Source organism: Cucurbitaria berberidis (genome assembly GCF_010015615.1).
Source record: "Cucurbitaria berberidis CBS 394.84 unplaced genomic scaffold K460scaffold_3, whole genome shotgun sequence".
Taxonomy (NCBI): Eukaryota; Fungi; Ascomycota; class Dothideomycetes; order Pleosporales; family Cucurbitariaceae; genus Cucurbitaria; species Cucurbitaria berberidis.
The window spans coordinates 5,913,103-5,932,773 of record NW_024468937.1 but is presented as its reverse complement, the minus strand read 5'-3'; the positions used below and the strand labels follow the sequence as shown (position 1 = coordinate 5,932,773).

Below are 19,671 nucleotides of genomic sequence, written 5' to 3'. Positions count from 1 at the left end.
ACTGTTGTTGGATGATGGAAGTTTTCGACCGCCGTGGTAGACCTTATATAGAGACCTCAAACCTGTCGAGCACTATACGCGGTACATTGGGAATGTACCCATATGACTGCAGATTATTGCAAGGTACAGCAGATTTGCATCCCTGGCTTCGACCGAGGCCATCGTCACCAATGTCAGGAGAGCTGCGGTTCATCGGGAGTGCAGAAGAGCACTAGAAGTGCCAAAGTAATGAAGAGTAGATGAAGACACCTAGTCGTACTTTGATCGTGGGGTAGTTTGGGGTATTGCGGAGAGATCTGTGCGCCACTATGTCCAGCATTACTGCCTAGAGGAGATAGTCAGTGAAACCATGATTGGAGAGGTATGTGGAGCTCCTCCCTACCATACACTATGGCCTCAAGATCTGATTGGTAGTTGCTATTCAATCCCCGGCCCAATTTGACAATGACTAGCCAAACCCTATGTCAGGAGGCGAAGAAATGAATCACTGCATCCGGATTTCGACTGTGATCTTCGTGCACAATGTTGTAGTTGCCCCAAGTGCCATTGTCTACTCATGAGTTGGGTCCTGTCGGCTGTAGACTGATTATTTGTGGAAGTTTATACCAGCTAGAGACGCATCACGTCTTTGTGAACATCGGCCTTCAACTCATTGACAATGTACGTATCGATATTCCTGACCCTAGTGGTTTCATAGCCGGGGTGAGATAGATTGCTTCGACCACCTCGGTCTACAGATAGCAAGGAAGCTTCTAGAAAGATTCTCCGGTCTGGATGCGGAAAGTAATCTGCGGGAAAGGTCATGAGGCTCATCATCCTTTCCTGGATGACGGTTTTCGGACTAGAGACCAAGACCCTCAGGTAACTTGCTTCTCTTGGGTGGCACAGCGGCAAAACTCACTTGACCTCTGCCTTCATCATCCGGCGGTGGTACTCGCAGATGGGGGTTGGGGGCCGATTTCTACCTGGTGAGGCATCACACTGCACCTACTCGGTAGTCTCCCAAGGTAATCTATGAAGCATCATCGTTTGACTAGGTCCGCGTGGAACGGTGAACACCGGATGATCGAATGATGAGAGTCTTGGTGCGAAGCCTCGCTGAAGCGTAAATCATAGCAAGTGCACCGACGCCTCCGGAGAAAACGGGACGAGATGCCTCAAAGAACAGACCGTGCAATGGGTGAAGCTTAATCGGCGCACCCTGAAATCTTCGCAAAGTGGCATCGTGCCGAAGCCTCGGATACGTTTTAGCGCTCATTACCTTGTTGACCAGGATTCTTTCGCTAGGGATGATCGTTCGCTTCGTGTAGGTACAGCTTGCCGGTTGATGGAAGAGTACATGTCGGATGTTGGAAGTTCTTCCTTCGTGTATATCTAGCTGTTTTCGTGGGCCACCCTTACGAGGTCCAAAAACCCTTATCGTCATTCTGTACAATGTCACTGAGCTGCCAGGTAGTTTGATGTGGACCCAGAGTCGAGTTCAGCCTAATCAAGTATCGGGCGGGCAATATAAATTCCGGCCACTCGATATGAACTTCACACCAGAACGCGAGCGGCATCGGTCTAGGGCAACTGAAATCCAGGTAGGCGGCCATCATCACTCAGAGGCTGGCGAATTACGTGAGTTTACTATACTGTGACCGGGTTCAAGACAGTTGAGCCGCAATCTTGATGTAACCGTCGAGCTGGCCTATTGCTTGTGCGTAGAAGACTTCGGGGTGAATCCCGCGCTTCGGTATTCGTTCATGCTCACCCTCGCTGTGATAATCTTGATTCCTTCCCGCCATTGGAACTTCTATGAGCATGCTATGCATGCGATTGTTCGGTTGTAAGTAGCAGGCAAACCTTGGATAGCACCACACGTTGGATGTTTCCATAAGAGGGTTTCCAAAGCGCCTACGCTCTAGTTGAGTTATCGCTGGTCCTCTGAGGTATTTTGAGTGCGGAGATGTTCGTGTTGAGGAGGTAAGAGGGTGTGAGCATGCCCAAAGAGCTTGAGGCGCAACGCACGAGATCAATCAGAAGAGGCAAGCATGGCGACGTGTCATGAGATGTATCCCGCTCTTGGCGCGTGGGGTCATCGCCTCCAGGCAAAGTTATTCTACAGCATAGGTCAGGACCCATTTCATTCACCCTTTTCTTCGCCAGTTGTATTGTAGCCTCTGATCAATTCCGGCACAGTAGAGTCCATCGCCCTCCTTTGAATTCCATCGATCTCATCGATCCGAAGAAGTAAATGGCCGGAGTTTGAGTTCGTTATGAGATGAAAGAGATATATTACGTCTCCGGCGGTGTACGACTCCTGCATGTGCGTCTCTACAATCCCGTCGAGCGTGAAAGAAATCCGAGAATCATTGCAATGAGAACAGCTCGTCTGTATAACTCTACTATGTGGTGATCAGTCAAGGCTCTAAGAGGAGTGAAACGTAACTGAACCCCTAGTCTTCCGTCTACGTTCGTGTGACGTTGCTACGTCCCACATAAATCATCACATATACTCAAAACCCACAAGATGTCAAACATTCAATGCTATTGCAAAATAACCATCGGCTGATATCCAGCCGCCCGACTCAACAGAGCCTATGCCATAAAGGAATCTTGCCGCCTGTCGCTGCCCCACATATATACACTCTCATCGACACCCAGCTGTCAAGTATTGTCTGTTCTTGAAGTCTATCGCTCCGCCTTTCGAACCTCGTCTAATCTTTCTTATTATCCGGGTCGGGTAGGATTCCCTCCGCTTCGAGCCGTCGTCGCGCTTCCTCTAAAGCCCAGGTTTGGATGCTATTCGGATGTCAGCCTTGTTGACTTTTTGGTCCAAAGTTTACTGCTTTGTGGTCTATGCCCCCAGTCTGCGCCAATTGTCTGCAGCAATTGAGCCATGCACAACCCACTTGTGCAAACTCTCCGTAGCTCTCTAAAACGTACCTAGTATCAGGCTTGAACGCATAAGCAATAACTCCAAATGCACACGCGCCGCCAAACCCCCAGTACATCAGGTTCTCCCACCCCTCCTTCTCATACTGCTCCCCCGGCTTGACGCCAAACAGCCATCCTGATGGGGGATCGTAGTGAGATTCATGGCCACCTCCCCTTACAGCTGATGATTGCGAGAACGTGCGGCCGCCTGTGAAGGATACTGGGTATCGGAGAGTTGACTGGCGAGTGGTGGTTAAGGCACGGGAGCCGCTCGTGGCGGCGCGGAGGGACTGCATTGGTATTCGCGGAATATAAGATCGGGTCGTCGAAGAATTGCAGGATTGTTTGCAGTAACCCGTAGGGCGGGACAGGGTTGGTGAGGTGTATGCAGGTTGGTGATGGCGGTGGAGTCTGATGCGAGGTTAGAGGTTCGCGACCGGGCTTGGCAGCGGAGCTCAATGGAGTTTAGTGGATCGGAAAGAAGCAAGAAGTAACGCCAATTGAGGGACGCCAGAGAGCTCCCTCGCTCCGGCGGAAGCTGAAGGTATACATTGGTTTCAGGTGATAGGACAAATAGATGGGCCAACAAGTGTTGTTGCTCGAACATGGGCCAGCCAGTTGAAAGTTCAGCGCACATTACCTGACGGCCAACTACACTACATTTCAATACTTCAGCCAAGGTAACATCAATCTCATGGGCGTGAATAGTGTAATGTTGGTGGCTACTATGTAGCTCAATTAGGTGCCTGACTTTCGGTATATACTATGTCCATGCACTATCTCGAGGCTTGCCAGTAAACGCCACTGCTATGCAAGAAGAAATGGGCCAGACAAAGATCGATTAGTAGGGATTTACGCTGGCAATGGGACACGCCTCTCTTCCTCAGCATCCTTCATCTCTTCATCCCCCGGCTGATGAAAAGAGAGCCTTGAAAGCCCTAGGGACGCCTCGTCGACTTTCTCCTCCGTCTTGTCGTTTTCCTTCTGCACTTTTCGTTCTGCTTCATGATCCTGTTGTGCTTGCCGTTCTGCTTCTTTCTCTATTCGCTTCTTCTCCGCCTTTTGCAATTCTGCCAGCCTCGCCGCGGTCTTCTCCGCCTCTTTGTGCTCCTGCTTCTCCCGCTCCACCTTTTCCAAGGCTTCAAACTCATCATCAATCTCAGCTTCATCGAGAGGCTGACTAGTCTCATTGATTATATTTGTGATCTCTTCCGTGGTAGCCATCTGTTCATTAACTGCATCAACAACACCCTGTACACCTTCCGCCCCGCCGACCTTGTCATTCAGGCCCTTGAGTGCAGCGGCACCAGCACGCATGGCCTCGACAACTTCGACCTGGTCAGCTGCTTTCTGAAGGTCTGTGTACACGCTTTCAAGCTGGAGGGCGACATCGGAGCGTTGAGCGAGGGCGCTTTCGGTAAGCTTCTTCGAGCGAAGGGCTGCTTTGGCGCGCACCATTTGTTTAGCAGCTACTGCTTCCCGAGCTGCAGCATCGGCAATAGTGATCTTCTCCATGAGCGGTGGTATTTGAGCGTGGATGTTCGCTAGTGTGTCACGGAGGTTGGCGATAGCGGCGTCTTCTTCTGTAACCGGTAGAGGCACCGGTTCGTTCTCAGGCTTGAATTTGATAGCCTGCGCATTGTACGATATCGCTTGTCGGTCTCGGGCTAGAAATAATAGGAGAATATCCAAATCGTTTGTAGTAAGCGGCGCGGCAGGGTTGAGTGCGGTTGAAAAGCGCTTGAGGAAGTCTGTCCTCGACAAGACTCGGTCCGCAGTCGAAGTGTGCTCCTTCATCTTCTTCAAGATCTCGTCCGCAGCAACCTCAATATTCTTCACAACCACAAAGTTCCCAACCTCAAGCTTGTCTGGTGACTTTAGCTGTCCCAGAACGCCAACCTGCCTCAAGCCCCACCGCAGCACAGTCCATGGCGACGGTATCCAGGAGGTCTTGTATATGCTCTCTTTCGAGTTCAAAAAGTCTTTGCGGGGTATCATCTCCTTCTTCTGTACCGCCTCATGAAACACCGCGGGCAAGCATGTCGGCTTCCCATACTGTGGATGTTGTAATGCTCGCGCGAGCTCGTCTGCGGTTCGAATGCTCAACAGGTCGTGTGTGCTGCCTTGCATTGGTATGACGCCTGCCCGTGAAGCGTCGGTAAGTGCCTTCGTCCATGCTGCAATGTTCGCATGGTATCCCTCGGGGTTTATCTCGAGTTGTTGTCGGAAGTCTGCATAGAGAGATGCAAGGCGATACTGGCTTTCCAAAGTGTTAGCTTTCCAAGAATGGGGCAACAGCTCGTCCTCGACTCACTTTTTGAAAGCCTCTTCATGCTGTAAAACAAACTCTAGCAGTTCGCTCATATCGCGATCCTTTTCCGGTATCCACACCTGTTTGTTGTTGTTCTTGGGACGGAAGAGTCGCTTGCGCTTGGACGTCATCGGCGTGCGGTCATCGCCGTATATCGACACGTGGGGGCCGGTTCTAAAGTCATGGGAGGGCTTGCGCTTAAGCATGTGTGCAATTAGTTGAGTCTTTGTAAACGGTTTCAGGCATGTAGAGTAATGTAGAAATATCGCCAAGGGTGAAACATAGTGCTGCTGGCAGACTGCACTAGATTCGATCTATTCTTCTAATACGTTGTCGGGCGCGTACGGCCATTCACCGACGCGACGCGTAGTCTAGGGACAAAAGCGCCCCGTATTTAGGTAGAAAACATAGTTTCACTGCGGTCACTTCTGCCAAACATTAACCTGGGCTCGAGTTTTCACCCTCGACTACCGATATGCCATATCTCAGCATAGTCCACTAGTTTCACCTGGGAACTGTGCGCCACATACGCCCGCCTGCGCCCAATCTTCTCTCTCTTCGTTCCCAATCGAAGCACTCAGGCATACCCTCAATGACTTCAGTCATATTCGCGCCGCGAGTTGCGCGTCTGAAAAGTGAATCCAAACTAAACAGTCCGTACTCTGATCAGTCAGAGGCTGTCGTTTTCGAATGAACACTCTGATTATGGTAGGACATAAATCTAGACCTTGTCGTCTACTTCTTGACGATGTTGATTCCACCATCTTCCCTCTTTTCCATGTACTGCCGCATTTCCTCCAAGTCGTTCATGTCATCGTCACTGTCTTCGTCTTTTCCTCTCCTTGGTGCATTCGCGGTGTGCGATGCGTTTGCAGTTGGAGGTCGCTGGGCTTCCTGCGGCGGCGGGTCCTTCATCATCTTGGTCTCATCCTCCCAGGCTTTCCTCTCCTCTTCATCCAATTCGTCTCGCCTGTCCAGCCACCTCTCCTGCACATCGCGAGCATCCATGGTCGCCCCATTTTCACGCATAGCCATTTGCCAAACTGTATTGTTTGCGCCTTCTACCCCGCCCATTGCGAAACCGCCGGCGCGGTCTATAGCGCGCAAGAGCGTCATCATGCTCTTCTTGTCCTCGACCGCGAGCGTTTCGAAGCCTACGAGGGCAAAGTCTTCCACCAGTTCAACGATCGCTTTGTTGAGCGCAGAGAACTTAGATGTCGGTTCATCATCATCCACGTCCATGTCATGCTTCGTGCCAGCTGTTGTCGGGCCTGGAATACCAGATGTCTGCTCGCGGTCAAGGTGTGGCAATAAGTACTGCAGATCTTGTACTTCGGTGTAAAAGTCCAGGTTGAACGGCAGGTTCGGGTAATTTCGCAGGTTGTCGATCTTGGTAAGGACATTCAAATGAGGGAGGTCCATCTGCAGCATGCTGCGCAGGGCGAGTAGCAGCGATGAAACATATAATGACGGTCGCGAGATGATGATGGAATCGGTCAGGTGTACGACGACGAGCTTTGGAATGTTAGCTTCATGTTGTAGGTGGTGGGCGGTGGCCGAATACTCGATACCCAAGTTTTTGAAGGCGAAAGAAGATGTTCCGCAATGATCCATGGTGCGTGAAGAGCTCGACTTGGCCGGGACAGTCAAAGAGGATATATTCATCTAGCACGATGTCAACGACTCTCCTCCTCCGTATTGTGGTGTTGCCGCGAACCTCCGAGTTCCTTCAAGCCCGCTTCCAGCCAGTCGAAGTTGTGCTCTAGCTCTTCCAGCGCAAACAGGACTCCGCCATTTGGGCCCAGAGACTCCTGCTCCATGATCTCGTCTATGGTAACCAGATCCCGCACGTCCACTGCCGGCTGATAGGAAGTGTGGTCGTTTGCGGGGTCGAGATTGACGACGGAGCACTTGCGCTCGATTGCGCCCATGAACTGCTGCATACCATCGCAATAGGTCGACTTCCCAGAGCCCGGTGGCCCTATCACCAGCTGCGCGAACGGCATATTTTGTGTTGTAAAGACTGGCCTTGAGAGACAAAAAGTAGAGCAACGGCGGGGGCTTTGGAGGGGCTTCGGAGGGGCTTCGGCGCAGGAACAACTTGCCCCGACATTTGTTTGGTTCGCGAAGTCTGAGCTTCAACTCGAGCTCTCAACCCTTACGAAGACGATTCGCATTCCCTCCGTCAATATGTCAAGTAAGTACACGTATCCAGGTCCATAGCATTGACCTTCTAGCACTCGTAGTCCTGCGTTATCTATCATGCATATATTACGTTACAACGTCTTATACTCCTCATACGGCTCATACGGCTACAGCGCTTCCTAAACTTCCAAGCGCAGTGTCAAGAAGGGAAACTAACTGGGATAGGCCAATTCGAGCTTGCGCAGAACCCCACCGAGCCCATTTCCTCTGTCAAGTTTGCGACCAACAACCCGACACGACTGCTAGTCGCATCCTGGGATCGGCATGTCTACCTATACGATACGCACGCTGAACCCGGCGGCAAGCTGTTGCAAAAGTTCCAATTTCCCGCACCAGTACTAGACGTATGTTTTGGGCGCGACGACAACGAGGCTTTCATATGTGGGCTGGACTGGGAGGTACGGAGGATTGACCTCGAGACTGGCGAGCAAACCATCATGTCCACTCACTCTCAAGGCGTCCGCAACATTCTGTACTCAGCAGCGCACAACCTCCTCATCTCCGCATCCTGGGACTCAACCCTACATCTTCACGACCTCTCGCGGCCGGGCGACTTCTCCTCCGTCCGTCTCCCTTCCAAGCCTTTCTCGCTCTCCGCATCCCACACGAAACTAGTCGTCGCAATGGCTAGCCGAGCAGTCAATATCTACGAACTAGATCAGCTGGCAGGTGCAGCGCAGAGAGGCGGAGGACAAGATGTGGGCGTAGAGCCGTGGCAGCAACGAGAGAGCTCGATGAAGTACATGACGCGCGCCGTAGCATGTATGCCCAACGACGCAGGATACTCGAGTTCCAGTATCGAGGGACGTGTGGCAGTTGAGTGGTTTGACCCGTCGGAAGAGTCGCAATCGCGGAAATACGCCTTCAAGTGCCACAGGCAAGCAGTCGACGGGCAAGACGTTGTGTACCCGGTTCACGCACTGGCATATCATCCAGTCCACGGCACCTTTGCCACAGGAGGTGGTGACGGCGTAGTCGCGCTTTGGGATGCCGTTGCAAAAAGGAGGATAAGACAGTACCAGAAATTCCCCGCAAGCGTCCAGACCATCGACTTCTCTAGCGACGGCAAATATGTTGCCGTTGGTGTCAGCCCGGGCTTCGAAGATGGCGTGGATGATGTCCCTGATGGCGTTACGAAGGTCTTCATCCGCGAGCTGAGCGCAACGGAAGCACAAGGCAAGAAGAAGTAAAGGTGAAAAAGATTACTGAAGAGGTGGAGTTTGGCGTTCATGTGGCGCGATCTGGGAAAGAAGACAATACCATACTTTTATACCAAAACATTACGAATACCTTCAAGCAGCCTTCCAACACGTGCATCGCATAAGACTAATACTCCACTTACATTTGACCGCCTCCTGACCCTTGCTCTAGGACTGCAATAACGTCAATGGTTTTACAGTCGCTATCAAACCCCCAAGGTACAGGACACGGTCTTGCGCAATCAGTTTCCTAGTCGCGAAAACAAACTCTTCTACATTTCCGGTCCGTTGGTTGGGGTTTCGCCCCTGCACTTTGTGCATGTCCACATACAAAAGCCCGAGCAAAGAGCGCATGGACTCACCAACTTACTGAGAGAAGTATGAAGAGAAAATAATGAGCTTTCTCTTGAATACATACACATATATATTTCACTATCTTGCATCTAAATCAGGAAAGTAGCTACACTATAATCTGGGATGTTCACTCGGCCTGGTTTTCGGACCAGGCAGCTTTCCTTTTCGCTTTTATAGATGATCAAAAAGTCTTGGGCTCCATTCATCTGCTTGTTGGTCTTTCAACGCTTTGGTTTAGTATGTGATCTTTTTCTCTTGATTGTTGTTCAACGACTCTAAACCAAAATGACCACATGGCAGCTTCTCAAGAGAAATCCCAGCATATTGCCCGCCCCCGGTCATGTTTCATGTATTCTGTGGTATATTGTGGAAGTCTTCGAGCCTCTGTGCAAGTGATAGAGCGACTCGCGTTCTCTTCACAATGGTGTGAGACTAGCCAGAATAGGCTCTGACAATGTATTCTTTATATGATAAGAGTGTTTCTTTGCACGCTGGTACACCTAAGACGACTAATAGTACGGTGCATCGACAATCGCCCTCCACGACGAACTCGTAATGAGGTCCTTATGTACTCTATCTGTAGCCATTTCCTAGTGTGCCTCTTGGAACCTTTCGAGAGCGCAGATATCCGTGTAAGCGTATGTGCTGCAAGAAAAATTATACACGTGAGCTGTGTTTGACTCTACGGATGGTGGATGTTGATGTGATGCACCATGCACAGCTTAGTCATCCACCATCGGATCGGCATCTCGACAAAAGTTCCATCACGAACCTCGACACCGCGACATGACACCAGCCATGCCTCTCACATTCCTACGATGCCTGGTACGGCCCGCCGTTATCTCCAAAGCATCGTTCGCACCTGCGCGACCTCTCCGACCCTCAATTACCGCCGCAGCATTCCAAAATGCCACCTCCTTCCTTCCCGCTCGATCAATACCTTCATCACGAGCCCACAAATGCACACTGATTCAAGTCCTCCGACAAGGCCGCATAGCACGAAAAGCGCGTAAACTACGATCGCCACAGCTGAAAGATAGACCAGAATTGAAGGGCGTGTGTTTAAAAGTCGGCACAACGAAGCCTAAGAAACCCAACTCGGGAGAAAGGAAGATTGCTAGGGTGAGATTGAGTACAGGGAAAGTCATCACGGCGTATATTCCGGGAGAAGGTATGCTTGATTCGGAGAGGGATAGTGGTTATGGAGCTACGAGGGCTAATAGGTGGATCTAGGTCATAATGTGCAGCAGCATTCAGTTGTCATGGTACGAGGTGGACGAGCACAGGATTGTCCCGGTGTGAAGTATCATTTGGTCAGAGGGGCCTTAGATCTGGTAGGTTGCGACGCGCTCAAAAGCCTAGACATTGACTAACAAAGCGTAGGGAGGTGTCGGCAGCAGAATCACGTCGAGATCGAAATACGGGACGAAGAAGCCCAAGACCGCATGATCCGATGATTTATGGACGTGTATATATATGTATCATATCATTCGCATCAGTGGCGTTCGAAATACTGCAAATACAAACCTGGTTGAAAGTCCAATCTTATGTTTCGCAGTAAATGTACAATGGGATTCAAGTTCTTCTCGGAAAATAACTCCTTACTTCATATGAAGTCCGTGTTTCATTCAAGGCTTCATCTTGAAGATCGAGTGCTACCCAGTACCTCCGTATGATGGAAAGAAACTCCAGGTCCTTGCGTATGCAGTCGTGGTACAATGTTTACATCTATCTCCATATAGCCTGGATTCCGATGCAGTCCAATACAACTCGTTTGTCGACACACGAGGATGGCCACCGGATCAAGGAATGTAGCCTAGTGGAACATTTCCAGCCACCCTAGCGGGTCACGGCCACTATTTAGCAAGCCCTACATTACACTCTAACTCTATCAACTTCCCGATCCTGTCGAGTAATTGTATGTTTCACATTCAGCTTTGCATACTTTCGCTCATTCTACTTTCTATAGGATCGATAACCACAAACCTTTACCCGACCAAGCGGGCTCGCGAGGTGCAAAAGCGGGGGAAGAGCGTAATGCATAGTCTCTTTTGATATGAGCGTTCTTGACGTATACCAGGGTAGGCCAAGATATATATACGTGTATGTATAGGATAAATTATGCTATATCCGCTCAGCGCTATTTCAACTTCTTATCTTTCAGCAAAGCTACCCATATCAAACGATAAACATGACGAATCTACTTTCCTCATACATTCTACTACTACTAGCATTATGCTTCCGCAATCGCGTCGACGCTTCTGAACTGTTACCACAGGCATGCCCCTGTTTCACAGCGACAGCCTACATCTCTAACCCAGCATGCCCATCCTTGACACAACAATGTTTTGCAGCTGCCTGCGTGACGATTAGGTACATACACTTATCCTTTCTACTCTCTCTCTCTCTCTCTCTCTCTCTCTCTTTACTCTTCCCTTCCTCAACCACAAACGCTACTTGTGTCCTACACACTTACAATTACTAACGCCCTTTCGCCGCAGCACAACAACCATCCCCACCATGAACATACAATGCTACCCCACTCGAACGATGACTTCATACCGAAGCTGCCTGACGGCCTGTCCCAAGGGCTGCGCCACGTCTACAGCCACCCAGACCGCGAAAACAACGTGCTTACCCAGCACTATTACGTCAACAACCACCACCACCACACCGACAATGACTTCAGCGCCATCGACAACTCTACCGTGCCCTACGTCATTCGTTTCCAAGTCCGTAACCTGTCCCGAGGATGATGATAATTGCCCGCGTGGTTTTTGTACTGTGTCGAGCACGTTCCTGATTCCGAGTGGGACGGTTAGCCGCTGTCCTGTTACTCCGACACAAACGGTCACGAGGCAGTGTAAGGGCGATTGCGACCTGAGTTGTGAAACGGTGTGGGTTACTCAGACTACGGCTTGGTGAGGAGGGATGTTACTCTTCAGTCCTGAATCAAGGGGAAAGTGTTATTGTGGACAACAGAAGATAGTATTAGCATTTATAGAGAGACTGAAAGGTTTCGAATATATCTAAATCCAACATTGTGGAAGTGTTCAGATCATTAATTGCCCTCCGGTTCTTTGAAATTAAGTAATAAGAAATGGGAACAAGCAGCTTTACATACTCACCAACTATTATTATCGCACTGTTCACAAACCTTGCGGGAGAGCAAGTGCGAATAGTTATGCGACGATCAAAGCTCGTAATACCGGCTATGCCTTTCGAGGAGATACAAACGGTAGTCGCAGAAATAGCAAGTAGCTATCGATGTCGACCATCTTCGAGGAAAAGAACGTTGAAGGCTGAGTCGACTCTCTTCACCATCAGGGACAAGAGCGATCGAGGGGAAGAGACAATTCATGCCAAACACCACTCAATGCCTCAACTCCACGCTACCACATCCTGCCCTTCCCCTTCCCATTCCCACCACCAGGCGCAGGGCTCAGCGGCGGGAAGGCATCTTCAGCTTCTTTCCTACTCGCCTCCTCTGCAAGACTCAACTGCATCGCAAACTCCAAGTCTGAAAGCTCATTTTGGTTACTCGATCTAGCAGCCACTTTGCCCTTGCTTGAGGAGCTGTTTTCAAACCTCGTTGGCGAAGAATTCTTGCCCTTAGCGTACTTAATGGGGATATCAAATGCAGAAGGAGGCGTCGAAAACGGCTCGTACATGCCAGATGCGGGATCATCATTGAGCGAGAGACGGATGGCTTCAGCGATGTCGGCGTCAAGGTCTTCGGCGTCAAAAAGAGTGGGCGAGGAGTGACCAAAAACGCTGGGCTCTGGCGTTACGGTCTCGCTGCTAAGAGCACTGCTCTCGCTCTCGCGGCGGCGCTTCTCCTCCGCCTCCATGCTTTCTTGAGATAGCATTGCTGCGTAAGCCAAGGCTTCTTCATCACTCAATAGTTCGGTACCGAAGCGGCCAGCCATGCGCTCGGCCAGCTTCCGCTGTTCCTGCTTGTCACGCTCCATTTCGTACGCTTCGTTGGCGATGTAGTCTTTCAGATTCGCTCGGCCGGTACCAGAAAAGCGTTCGACGGCATTATTACTTCCTCGTTCAGAACGTCGAAGTCTACGTTTGCTGCTCTTGTACTGGTCGGCAGCAGAAGAGCTGTAACTCCAATATCGAAGCTGATTTCCAAGCGATACAGCGCCTCGCAAGACCGTAGAATCGGGGTCCAGACAAATAGCACCTGCAGCGAACATGTTGATACCGACGCCTTGAACAGAAGCCTGAGCTTGCACGAGACGTCGACGCGCACGCGATGCGTGACGTGAATTCAGCGTTCTGATGGGTGACAAGGTCGATGCAAGCGGGTCCCAAGCTTGTACCAGCCCATCGTTTCCACCGACCACCAAATGAAGGCCGGTTAGAGCCAAGCATGAGATTTCGGGTGACTCCGTATAGATGATGCGGACAGGGTCAATGTTGTTGGTATATTCGGATGAGCGTGAGACGGGTGATCGAATGTTCCAAAGGATCACCACGCCTGTCTTTGTTCCAGCAGCTACGAGGCGTGCCCGTTGGCCCGGGATATCAGAAGGAGAAGCTGGCTGACTTGCGACAGACAGTGGCGACGCATAGGGCGAGGAAGCGGTTGACGTCGTAGAGAATCCTAGGGCAGGGTCTTCGGACAATGTGAGAGTTGCGAAAGTAGATATGTCTACTGTAGTTGTGGCTAGCTGAATGCCCTTGAAGCCACCAAAAGTGAGTTTCGAGCATCGCCACTCCTCTACCAGGTAAGTCCGCTCCGGAGAGCTTGCAGCAGATGTATAGGACGAGCTACGAGCACGTGGAGGCGCTCTTGCTAGATTCGGCGTGCCTGTTCCTGAGCCACCAAACAGTGAAGCGGTTTGAGATGGCTGTGGGGTCGAGATTCGAGTGGATGTAGTAGTACTCTTATCCTTCTCGTTCGTCTTCCATCTAGTATAGCGCGTAATGTCAGCGACATCTTCGTCAAGCCCACACTTAAACACAAGCATAGCCTCGCCAGCATAGTTGCCATCATCGGCGGCGAAATCGACTTCGAGACGTCTGCGCATGTCCCAGCCAAGGCAAAATTTTCGAAAATACTTCGGTGGCTTGCGCAAGAAATGCTGGACCTCTTTGGTTTCCGCAATGACCTGCTCTTGGGTCAAGCACATGCCGTCCCATGACGTCCGAGGGGAATAACTGGCGTCAACTTCAGCGTCGCCATACGGATCAGGCCTCGCGGCGCGTCTACTGGGCTCAACGAGGTTCCAGTAAGCGCTTCGGCCAGTAAGCCAAGCTAGGTATTCGGTGTACTCCTCGATACTGCCCTTCGAGGCCTGACTGCGGGTTGGAAACTTGGTGAGGTAGAAGAGCTCACCAAGGGCGTTGAGAGCGACGGCCCAAATGCGGTTCTGTGCATGACGTTTCGAAGAGTAGTTCTCATCTACAGTAATTGCGATGATGGGCACGCCAGGGCTAAGAACCCAACGTGCAGTCAACTCGCCACGCTGTACACGAGAAGCACGGAGGCCGTCAGTGCCGATGCTGCATGCTGTAACGATGCCAGCAGCGGACCCCGTCATCATGCCAATTAGGCCTTGCGAGAGTGATGGAATCGTGTTTGATTTGGCAATCCAAACACTGCAGATAGCACCGCCATCAACGCCTAGCTTCGGAATTCCAGCCTCAGGCATAGTGAAATCGGTGGGTTCAGCAACGAATCGTCCGCGCAGCTCGTCTGGGGATCGGTAGTAGCAGGAGCCCTCCGGACAGCCCTGACCGTAGATCATGCCGTACGGTTGCGACACGTCCATGACATTCGGGCGCCCCACAACCTCTCCAGACCCCAAGCCCCACTCAGCAACGCCCGGAAAGCGCTCTGAGAACTGGCCATAGAAGTTTGGATCCGTCTGACCCCAAGGATCCACTTTGCCAGTCATCGGGTCGCTGCTGGTGACCATCCCAACGTCATCTGCACCATGAACAAAGCGCGGCATACGTTTATTCAGGCCTGAACCAAAAGTAGCGTGCAGGTGGTTGATGATGGTGAAAGTGCGGACGTCGTACGTTATCGTTGGAGGGGCGGTTTGCAACTGGCCGGCACGAGAAGGCGTAGAAGAAATCTGGACAGGCTTGCCTCGAGCTAGAGAGCGAAGAAGCCGGGTGCGCAAGATGTACTCGCTTCGCCATGACGCCAACGCGGTGAGCCTGGTAAACCTTCTCTTCTCTGACCGCACAACGGAGCCGTTGTTCTCCAAAGCTGACCGGGATACTGCGTCTTCGAGCGATTGTGGCCCTGGAAAGTAGCGGGCGAATGCAACTTGCCAGGCATGCGGAGTGGTGACGACATCGTTGAAGCGGCGAGATACGAGGGAGACGGCGGCAAGATCGTTGGGCGAAAGATGGGCAATGGCGTGGATCAAGACCTCTGTATGAAGTCAGACGCAAGTTGATGAGAGAGATAGTGACCAAGGAGTGGTCATGAAGCGCTTTGTACTCACCATTAGGCAGCTTCGCAATGGGCGAGTTCTTATCGTCGAGCCTCCTTTTACTCTTGATGATCTCAAAGAGGGGACCGTCAGAAGGCCTCCGTGGTGAACCTACCAGCGCGCTCTCATACTCGGCGATTCTATTTCTCGGCGGTGGTGTAGCAGTAGAAGTGTCCTTCAGCCCAACGACTTCGACCGTGTCGTCGTCTTCAATGACGCCATCTGGGCGCGTCGCGTCACGACCATTGCCGCCTGTTGGCGGTTCAGGCGCTCCCTGCAGCTCACCAGAGTGAGGCTGCAGAGAGGCCTGTAGGTTGTCGTCGCGATGCTGTCCATGCTGGAAGGATACTTGGGTGTTGGGGGCGCTTGGTAGTGGGGAAATGTGTTTGGGTACGTTGGTGGGCGCTGGTTGCATAAAAGGGTTGGAGAGTCTTGTAGAGGGGACAGTCGACCGAGCTTGATAGCAGTGCTCAGTCAGAAAGGGTGGATAAGAGGCTTGCGCGGGCGATGTCTTCTGGCGTCGTGTTGCTGTCTAAAGGAGGCGCTGAAGTTTTGGATGACTCGCATTTCGCCCGCCAAGACAAATTTCCGCATGCGATACGACGATAGCCCACTTGCATGCGGAAAGGGACCAACGTGGGGCTACAGTAAAGGTGATATTACTCCGATAATTCCTGAGCATACCTATCGCCGTGTATATGGCAGTGCAACTACATGTACAAGGAAAAGTAAAACGTCGTTCAAAGGCCCTAGCTTCCATTCCTCATGGTACATAAAGCCGTGAATACGCCACAACGCTCGTCCTACAGCATACACAAGCCGTGTAGTTCTTCGATGCCAGGCCTACCCGACAGTCATCGCAAAGCGACAGACATCCACATGGCCAGACGAGCACTGTCCTTGGGGCAAGCTGACAAACCACACACTGTGGCCCTTCCGAACCCATGCCCTCTGCGCCCGTGTCCCAGCTGCCAGCCGCGCTTGAGCCTTGTGGCGCCGTCGAGGTGCGTTTACTGAGTATCAGATCCTCGAGAAGTTGCTCTTCCTCTTCCGCTGTCATCTTGACAGCGTCGCCCATTTTATAGCGCGAGCTAGTCAGAACCTTGGCCTCGTCTCGCTCTAGAACTTGGCGGTATTGCGAGCGTGTCATCATGTTCGAGCTCTGAAGGTGACGCGCCAACAGCCTAGCTTCTTCACGGTCATCCTTTGTCTTTGGGTCGAGCAGTTGCGAGAGACGAGAGAAATCAATAGCATCATCAAGTGGGGGAGTCGCTTCTCGACTCCGTTGATATGTGTCTCGAGTTGGCGTGCGTTGCCCGTCATCATCATCCGACCATTCCTCGTTATCTGTCGTCGTAGCGAATGACACCACGCTGGTCGTATCGTCATCATCTTGGGGGGGAATGTAGTCGCTACTAGTATCCATGTCGCCCCATCGGCCGCCATTGCGCCACCAGGAATACAGGTAGTCGTTAAGACGGTCTTCGGAATCCTTCGTGTCTGGACTGGCGTAAAATCCACTTTGCCGGAGTCTCTCCTTTGCGAATGACTCCACATCGAAGTTGCTGTCCGGACGGATGCGGGTTCGGTCATCAAGCGTCAACCAATGCTCAGTTGCTACTGCCGCCGCCCGTTGCTGCGACCTCTCTGCGCCTAATTCTGAAGTATGAGCTTTTTTGCTTGGTGGAGGACCGGCAAGACGCCTTAGCCACCTAGGTCGGTATGTTATCCGAAGCTTTCTTAACAGGGCAATGGTCAGTCTTGCGTGAATTAGCCCAATTAGTCTTGAGATGCTCTTGAAGAACTGATAAGTCAAGAAGAAGCGATTTCTGCGTTGTTGAAGTCCAGCTGGGTCGTTTCGTCCCGTGGGTCTAGTGGCATCTGAGGCTACGTTTGAGCCCCGAGCCTTCCGTTCGTTCGCATAACCAGATGCCCCGACTGGATCCGCAGCATCGCCATTGACGTTGTCTACGATGTCGACACCTGTCGCTAGTGTGTCGCCCCTCAGCTCCGTGGGGATATTGGTGAGACTCTGCCGGAAGCGCCTCCGTCGGGCGAGGATGTCCTGCAACCTCTGCTTCTCTAGCCAAGTCATGGAGTGTACGTTGATCTTAGTGCCCTCGTTAAGAAACACAGCTTCGCTAGCGGCAGTCAGGACTGTGAAGCCCACTTTGAGAATAGCTGTGTAGAAATCCTCGTTCCAATTGATTGTGAGGGGTGTAATGGCGGAAAGATGGATGTTAGCGTGGAGATTATTGTAAGCCGCCGCAAACCTCTGTTTTAGAGTCATGGATTCCGACCGTCCTGGCGGTGGAGACAACACAGTAATGAAGAGAGCCAAAAGGTAAATGAGTCCACAAGCAGCAATGCCCAGAAGTATCAACAGATGGGGAATGAAGCCTACAATGCAGACGGTGGGGAATCTCAAGATCCCCACATGGTGATCTGGCTCTGTGATCATCGACGTAAGGCGGCTAAAGCTCCATGCAAACGTGAACATGTACGCGAGTCCCCAGATTGCAGTTGTGATGAGTCTGCACCTCGAACGAACCCCTGCAATGGCCAAAATGTTGCTCGTAAAATGACTGACGCTGGAAATGAGAGATATTAGCAGTACCTCAGGCGGTACATTGGCGATCTTTGAGAGCCTCGACCTAGGGATCAGGAACGACGTGCCGTCTGGTGTGAAGACGGACTTGGGCTTGAAAAATCGCGTGCTGTCTACTACTAAAGGTCTAGTAACGACTGCCTCGGCTTCGGCGAAGGCTAGTGAATGCTCGAAGATGGTCATCCCAGCTTCCTGAATTGGGTGACGGCCTTGCAGTGCACACGATAATGTCTCGACAAACTGACCGAAGCCTATGGACAAAAATAAAGGCCATAGAAGGGCGAGTGATCCAGTGGGGCGAGTTGACTCAGGGTCTGCGGGAAACATATTGGCAGCTCTGCAGGAGTCCTCTGTCGTCTCCCAAAACAAAAGAGCGGATGCAGCGCGCCACATATAGCCTCCGTCTCCCCCGAAGTCGGTATCCAGTTGTCTGCCAGGGGCTCCATATTGCATCTCAGACCAGCCTGGTGATGTCTGGCACCGTATAGCCTGAAGCACGCTCTGTATCCGGAATAAGAACAGGAGCAGTGGGGCGATGTAAATGGCGACACGCAGGTACAGGCGATCGAATGAGAGGGGTACCCGGCTGGACGCATAGAAGTGCGTGCGATTCAAGAGGATAGCCTGGTGATACATTGTCAGTAGAGCAGTCCAGTCCTTGGCTACAAGGCGCCCATGTGATTGCTAGACTCACGATGGCGAACGTCGCAATGGCCCACTTCGAGGTGATATAGCTGAAGAAGCTGGCGATATTCTTGAATGCTTGGAACATGCCAATTTCATCCCGAGACCCTGCTGCCGAGGCTACCGCCGCAACAGACTCCTGTACGAACTGTCCGGCGGTAGAAGTTATAGTACTATTGGTGAGGTTGGCGAGAGTTGGCTCCGCTATCACGCTACCACCGGAACGAATCATATCCCCAATAGAGCTGGCCTTGGATAATAGACGAGGAAGAGCCATGAGGAGATCCGCTGGTGACGGAAGGAAAGAGCTGGCGTTGGTGAGCGCGGAGGACGTCTCCATTGCTGTCAGCTTGCGGATAACCGAGGATGTCCAGAAACCAGAGGTAAAGGTGTCGAAGGAAATGTAAACGCGTCTATCAAACTGGCTGCATGGCGGTGGAGTATACACGCATACTCAGCGAATGTACGCCGACAATGGTGTAGCGATGAGCGTTTGAGGAGTCTTGTCGCGAGTTTGGTGCGGGAGTCGCCCGCATCGTCATCTAGGCATGGAGAGACGCTAGCCGGCCATTCCTCCTTGGCCACATCACACTCTCTGCAACCTTCACGATATTAGGTACCGCACAACTTGGGACGGATCCGCGCAGGTTGAATAGTTCGAAGAAACATTGAACGATGAGCTAAGTCTTGTAATCCATCAGTATTCCGACATGCAGTCTCGAGTGCCCAGAGACCTTGTGTAATATGAGCTACACCCGATACATCGACCTCCCTAGATCTCGACCCTTACATGGCGAGAATAGTTAGCCTTGTGCAACGGGAATCGTGATCTGGCATTTGGCCGCCAAGAAGATGTCTCGAGGAGTCCAAGTCTAGGAAAGCATAAGCCATGCATTACAAGCCCGAGAATCCCAATTCCATGGCGAACAA

General features: G+C 51.7%; 6 protein-coding genes across 6 annotated transcripts; 2 read left to right on the top strand and 4 right to left on the bottom strand.

Moving 5' to 3' along the window:
- Positions 1-2,699: 2,699 nt before the first annotated feature.
- On the bottom strand, positions 2,700-3,215 carry K460DRAFT_406916 (NADH:ubiquinone oxidoreductase 11.6kD subunit; the record flags this gene model as incomplete). Its single annotated transcript, XM_040937010.1, has 2 exons — positions 2,700-2,784; positions 2,929-3,215. 2 exons carry the CDS (start codon positions 3,213-3,215, stop codon positions 2,700-2,702), a joined length of 372 nt encoding a protein of 123 aa, XP_040789288.1.
- A 556-nt stretch (positions 3,216-3,771) lies between these two features.
- On the bottom strand, positions 3,772-5,436 carry K460DRAFT_286508 (uncharacterized protein; the record flags this gene model as incomplete). Its single annotated transcript, XM_040928896.1, has 2 exons — positions 3,772-5,179; positions 5,234-5,436. 2 exons carry the CDS (start codon positions 5,434-5,436, stop codon positions 3,772-3,774), a joined length of 1,611 nt encoding a protein of 536 aa, XP_040789287.1.
- Positions 5,437-5,965: 529 nt separating this feature from the next.
- K460DRAFT_282705 (uncharacterized protein) lies at positions 5,966-7,236 on the bottom strand (the record flags this gene model as incomplete). The annotated part of the gene is made up of 3 exons (XM_040928589.1): positions 5,966-6,652; positions 6,795-6,895; positions 6,948-7,236. The coding sequence occupies 3 exons, from the start codon at positions 7,234-7,236 to the stop codon at positions 5,966-5,968; spliced, it is 1,077 nt and encodes a 358-aa protein (XP_040789286.1).
- Positions 7,237-7,366: 130 nt separating this feature from the next.
- Positions 7,367-8,976, top strand: K460DRAFT_367463 (WD40 repeat-like protein). The gene is made up of 2 exons (XM_040933583.1): positions 7,367-7,427; positions 7,601-8,976. The coding sequence occupies exons 1-2, from the start codon at positions 7,421-7,423 to the stop codon at positions 8,623-8,625; spliced, it is 1,032 nt and encodes a 343-aa protein (XP_040789285.1). The 5' UTR covers positions 7,367-7,420; the 3' UTR covers positions 8,626-8,976.
- An 810-nt stretch (positions 8,977-9,786) lies between these two features.
- On the top strand, positions 9,787-10,521 carry K460DRAFT_310226 (ribosomal protein S12; the record flags this gene model as incomplete). Its single annotated transcript, XM_040930145.1, has 3 exons — positions 9,787-10,159; positions 10,222-10,322; positions 10,372-10,521. 3 exons carry the CDS (start codon positions 9,787-9,789, stop codon positions 10,435-10,437), a joined length of 540 nt encoding a protein of 179 aa, XP_040789284.1. The 3' UTR covers positions 10,438-10,521.
- Positions 10,522-12,380: 1,859 nt separating this feature from the next.
- K460DRAFT_406911 (uncharacterized protein) lies at positions 12,381-19,081 on the bottom strand (the record flags this gene model as incomplete). Its single annotated transcript, XM_040937009.1, has 4 exons — positions 12,381-15,388; positions 15,462-15,963; positions 16,369-18,681; positions 18,752-19,081. 4 exons carry the CDS (start codon positions 19,079-19,081, stop codon positions 12,381-12,383), a joined length of 6,153 nt encoding a protein of 2,050 aa, XP_040789283.1.
- Positions 19,082-19,671: the final 590 nt, after the last annotated feature.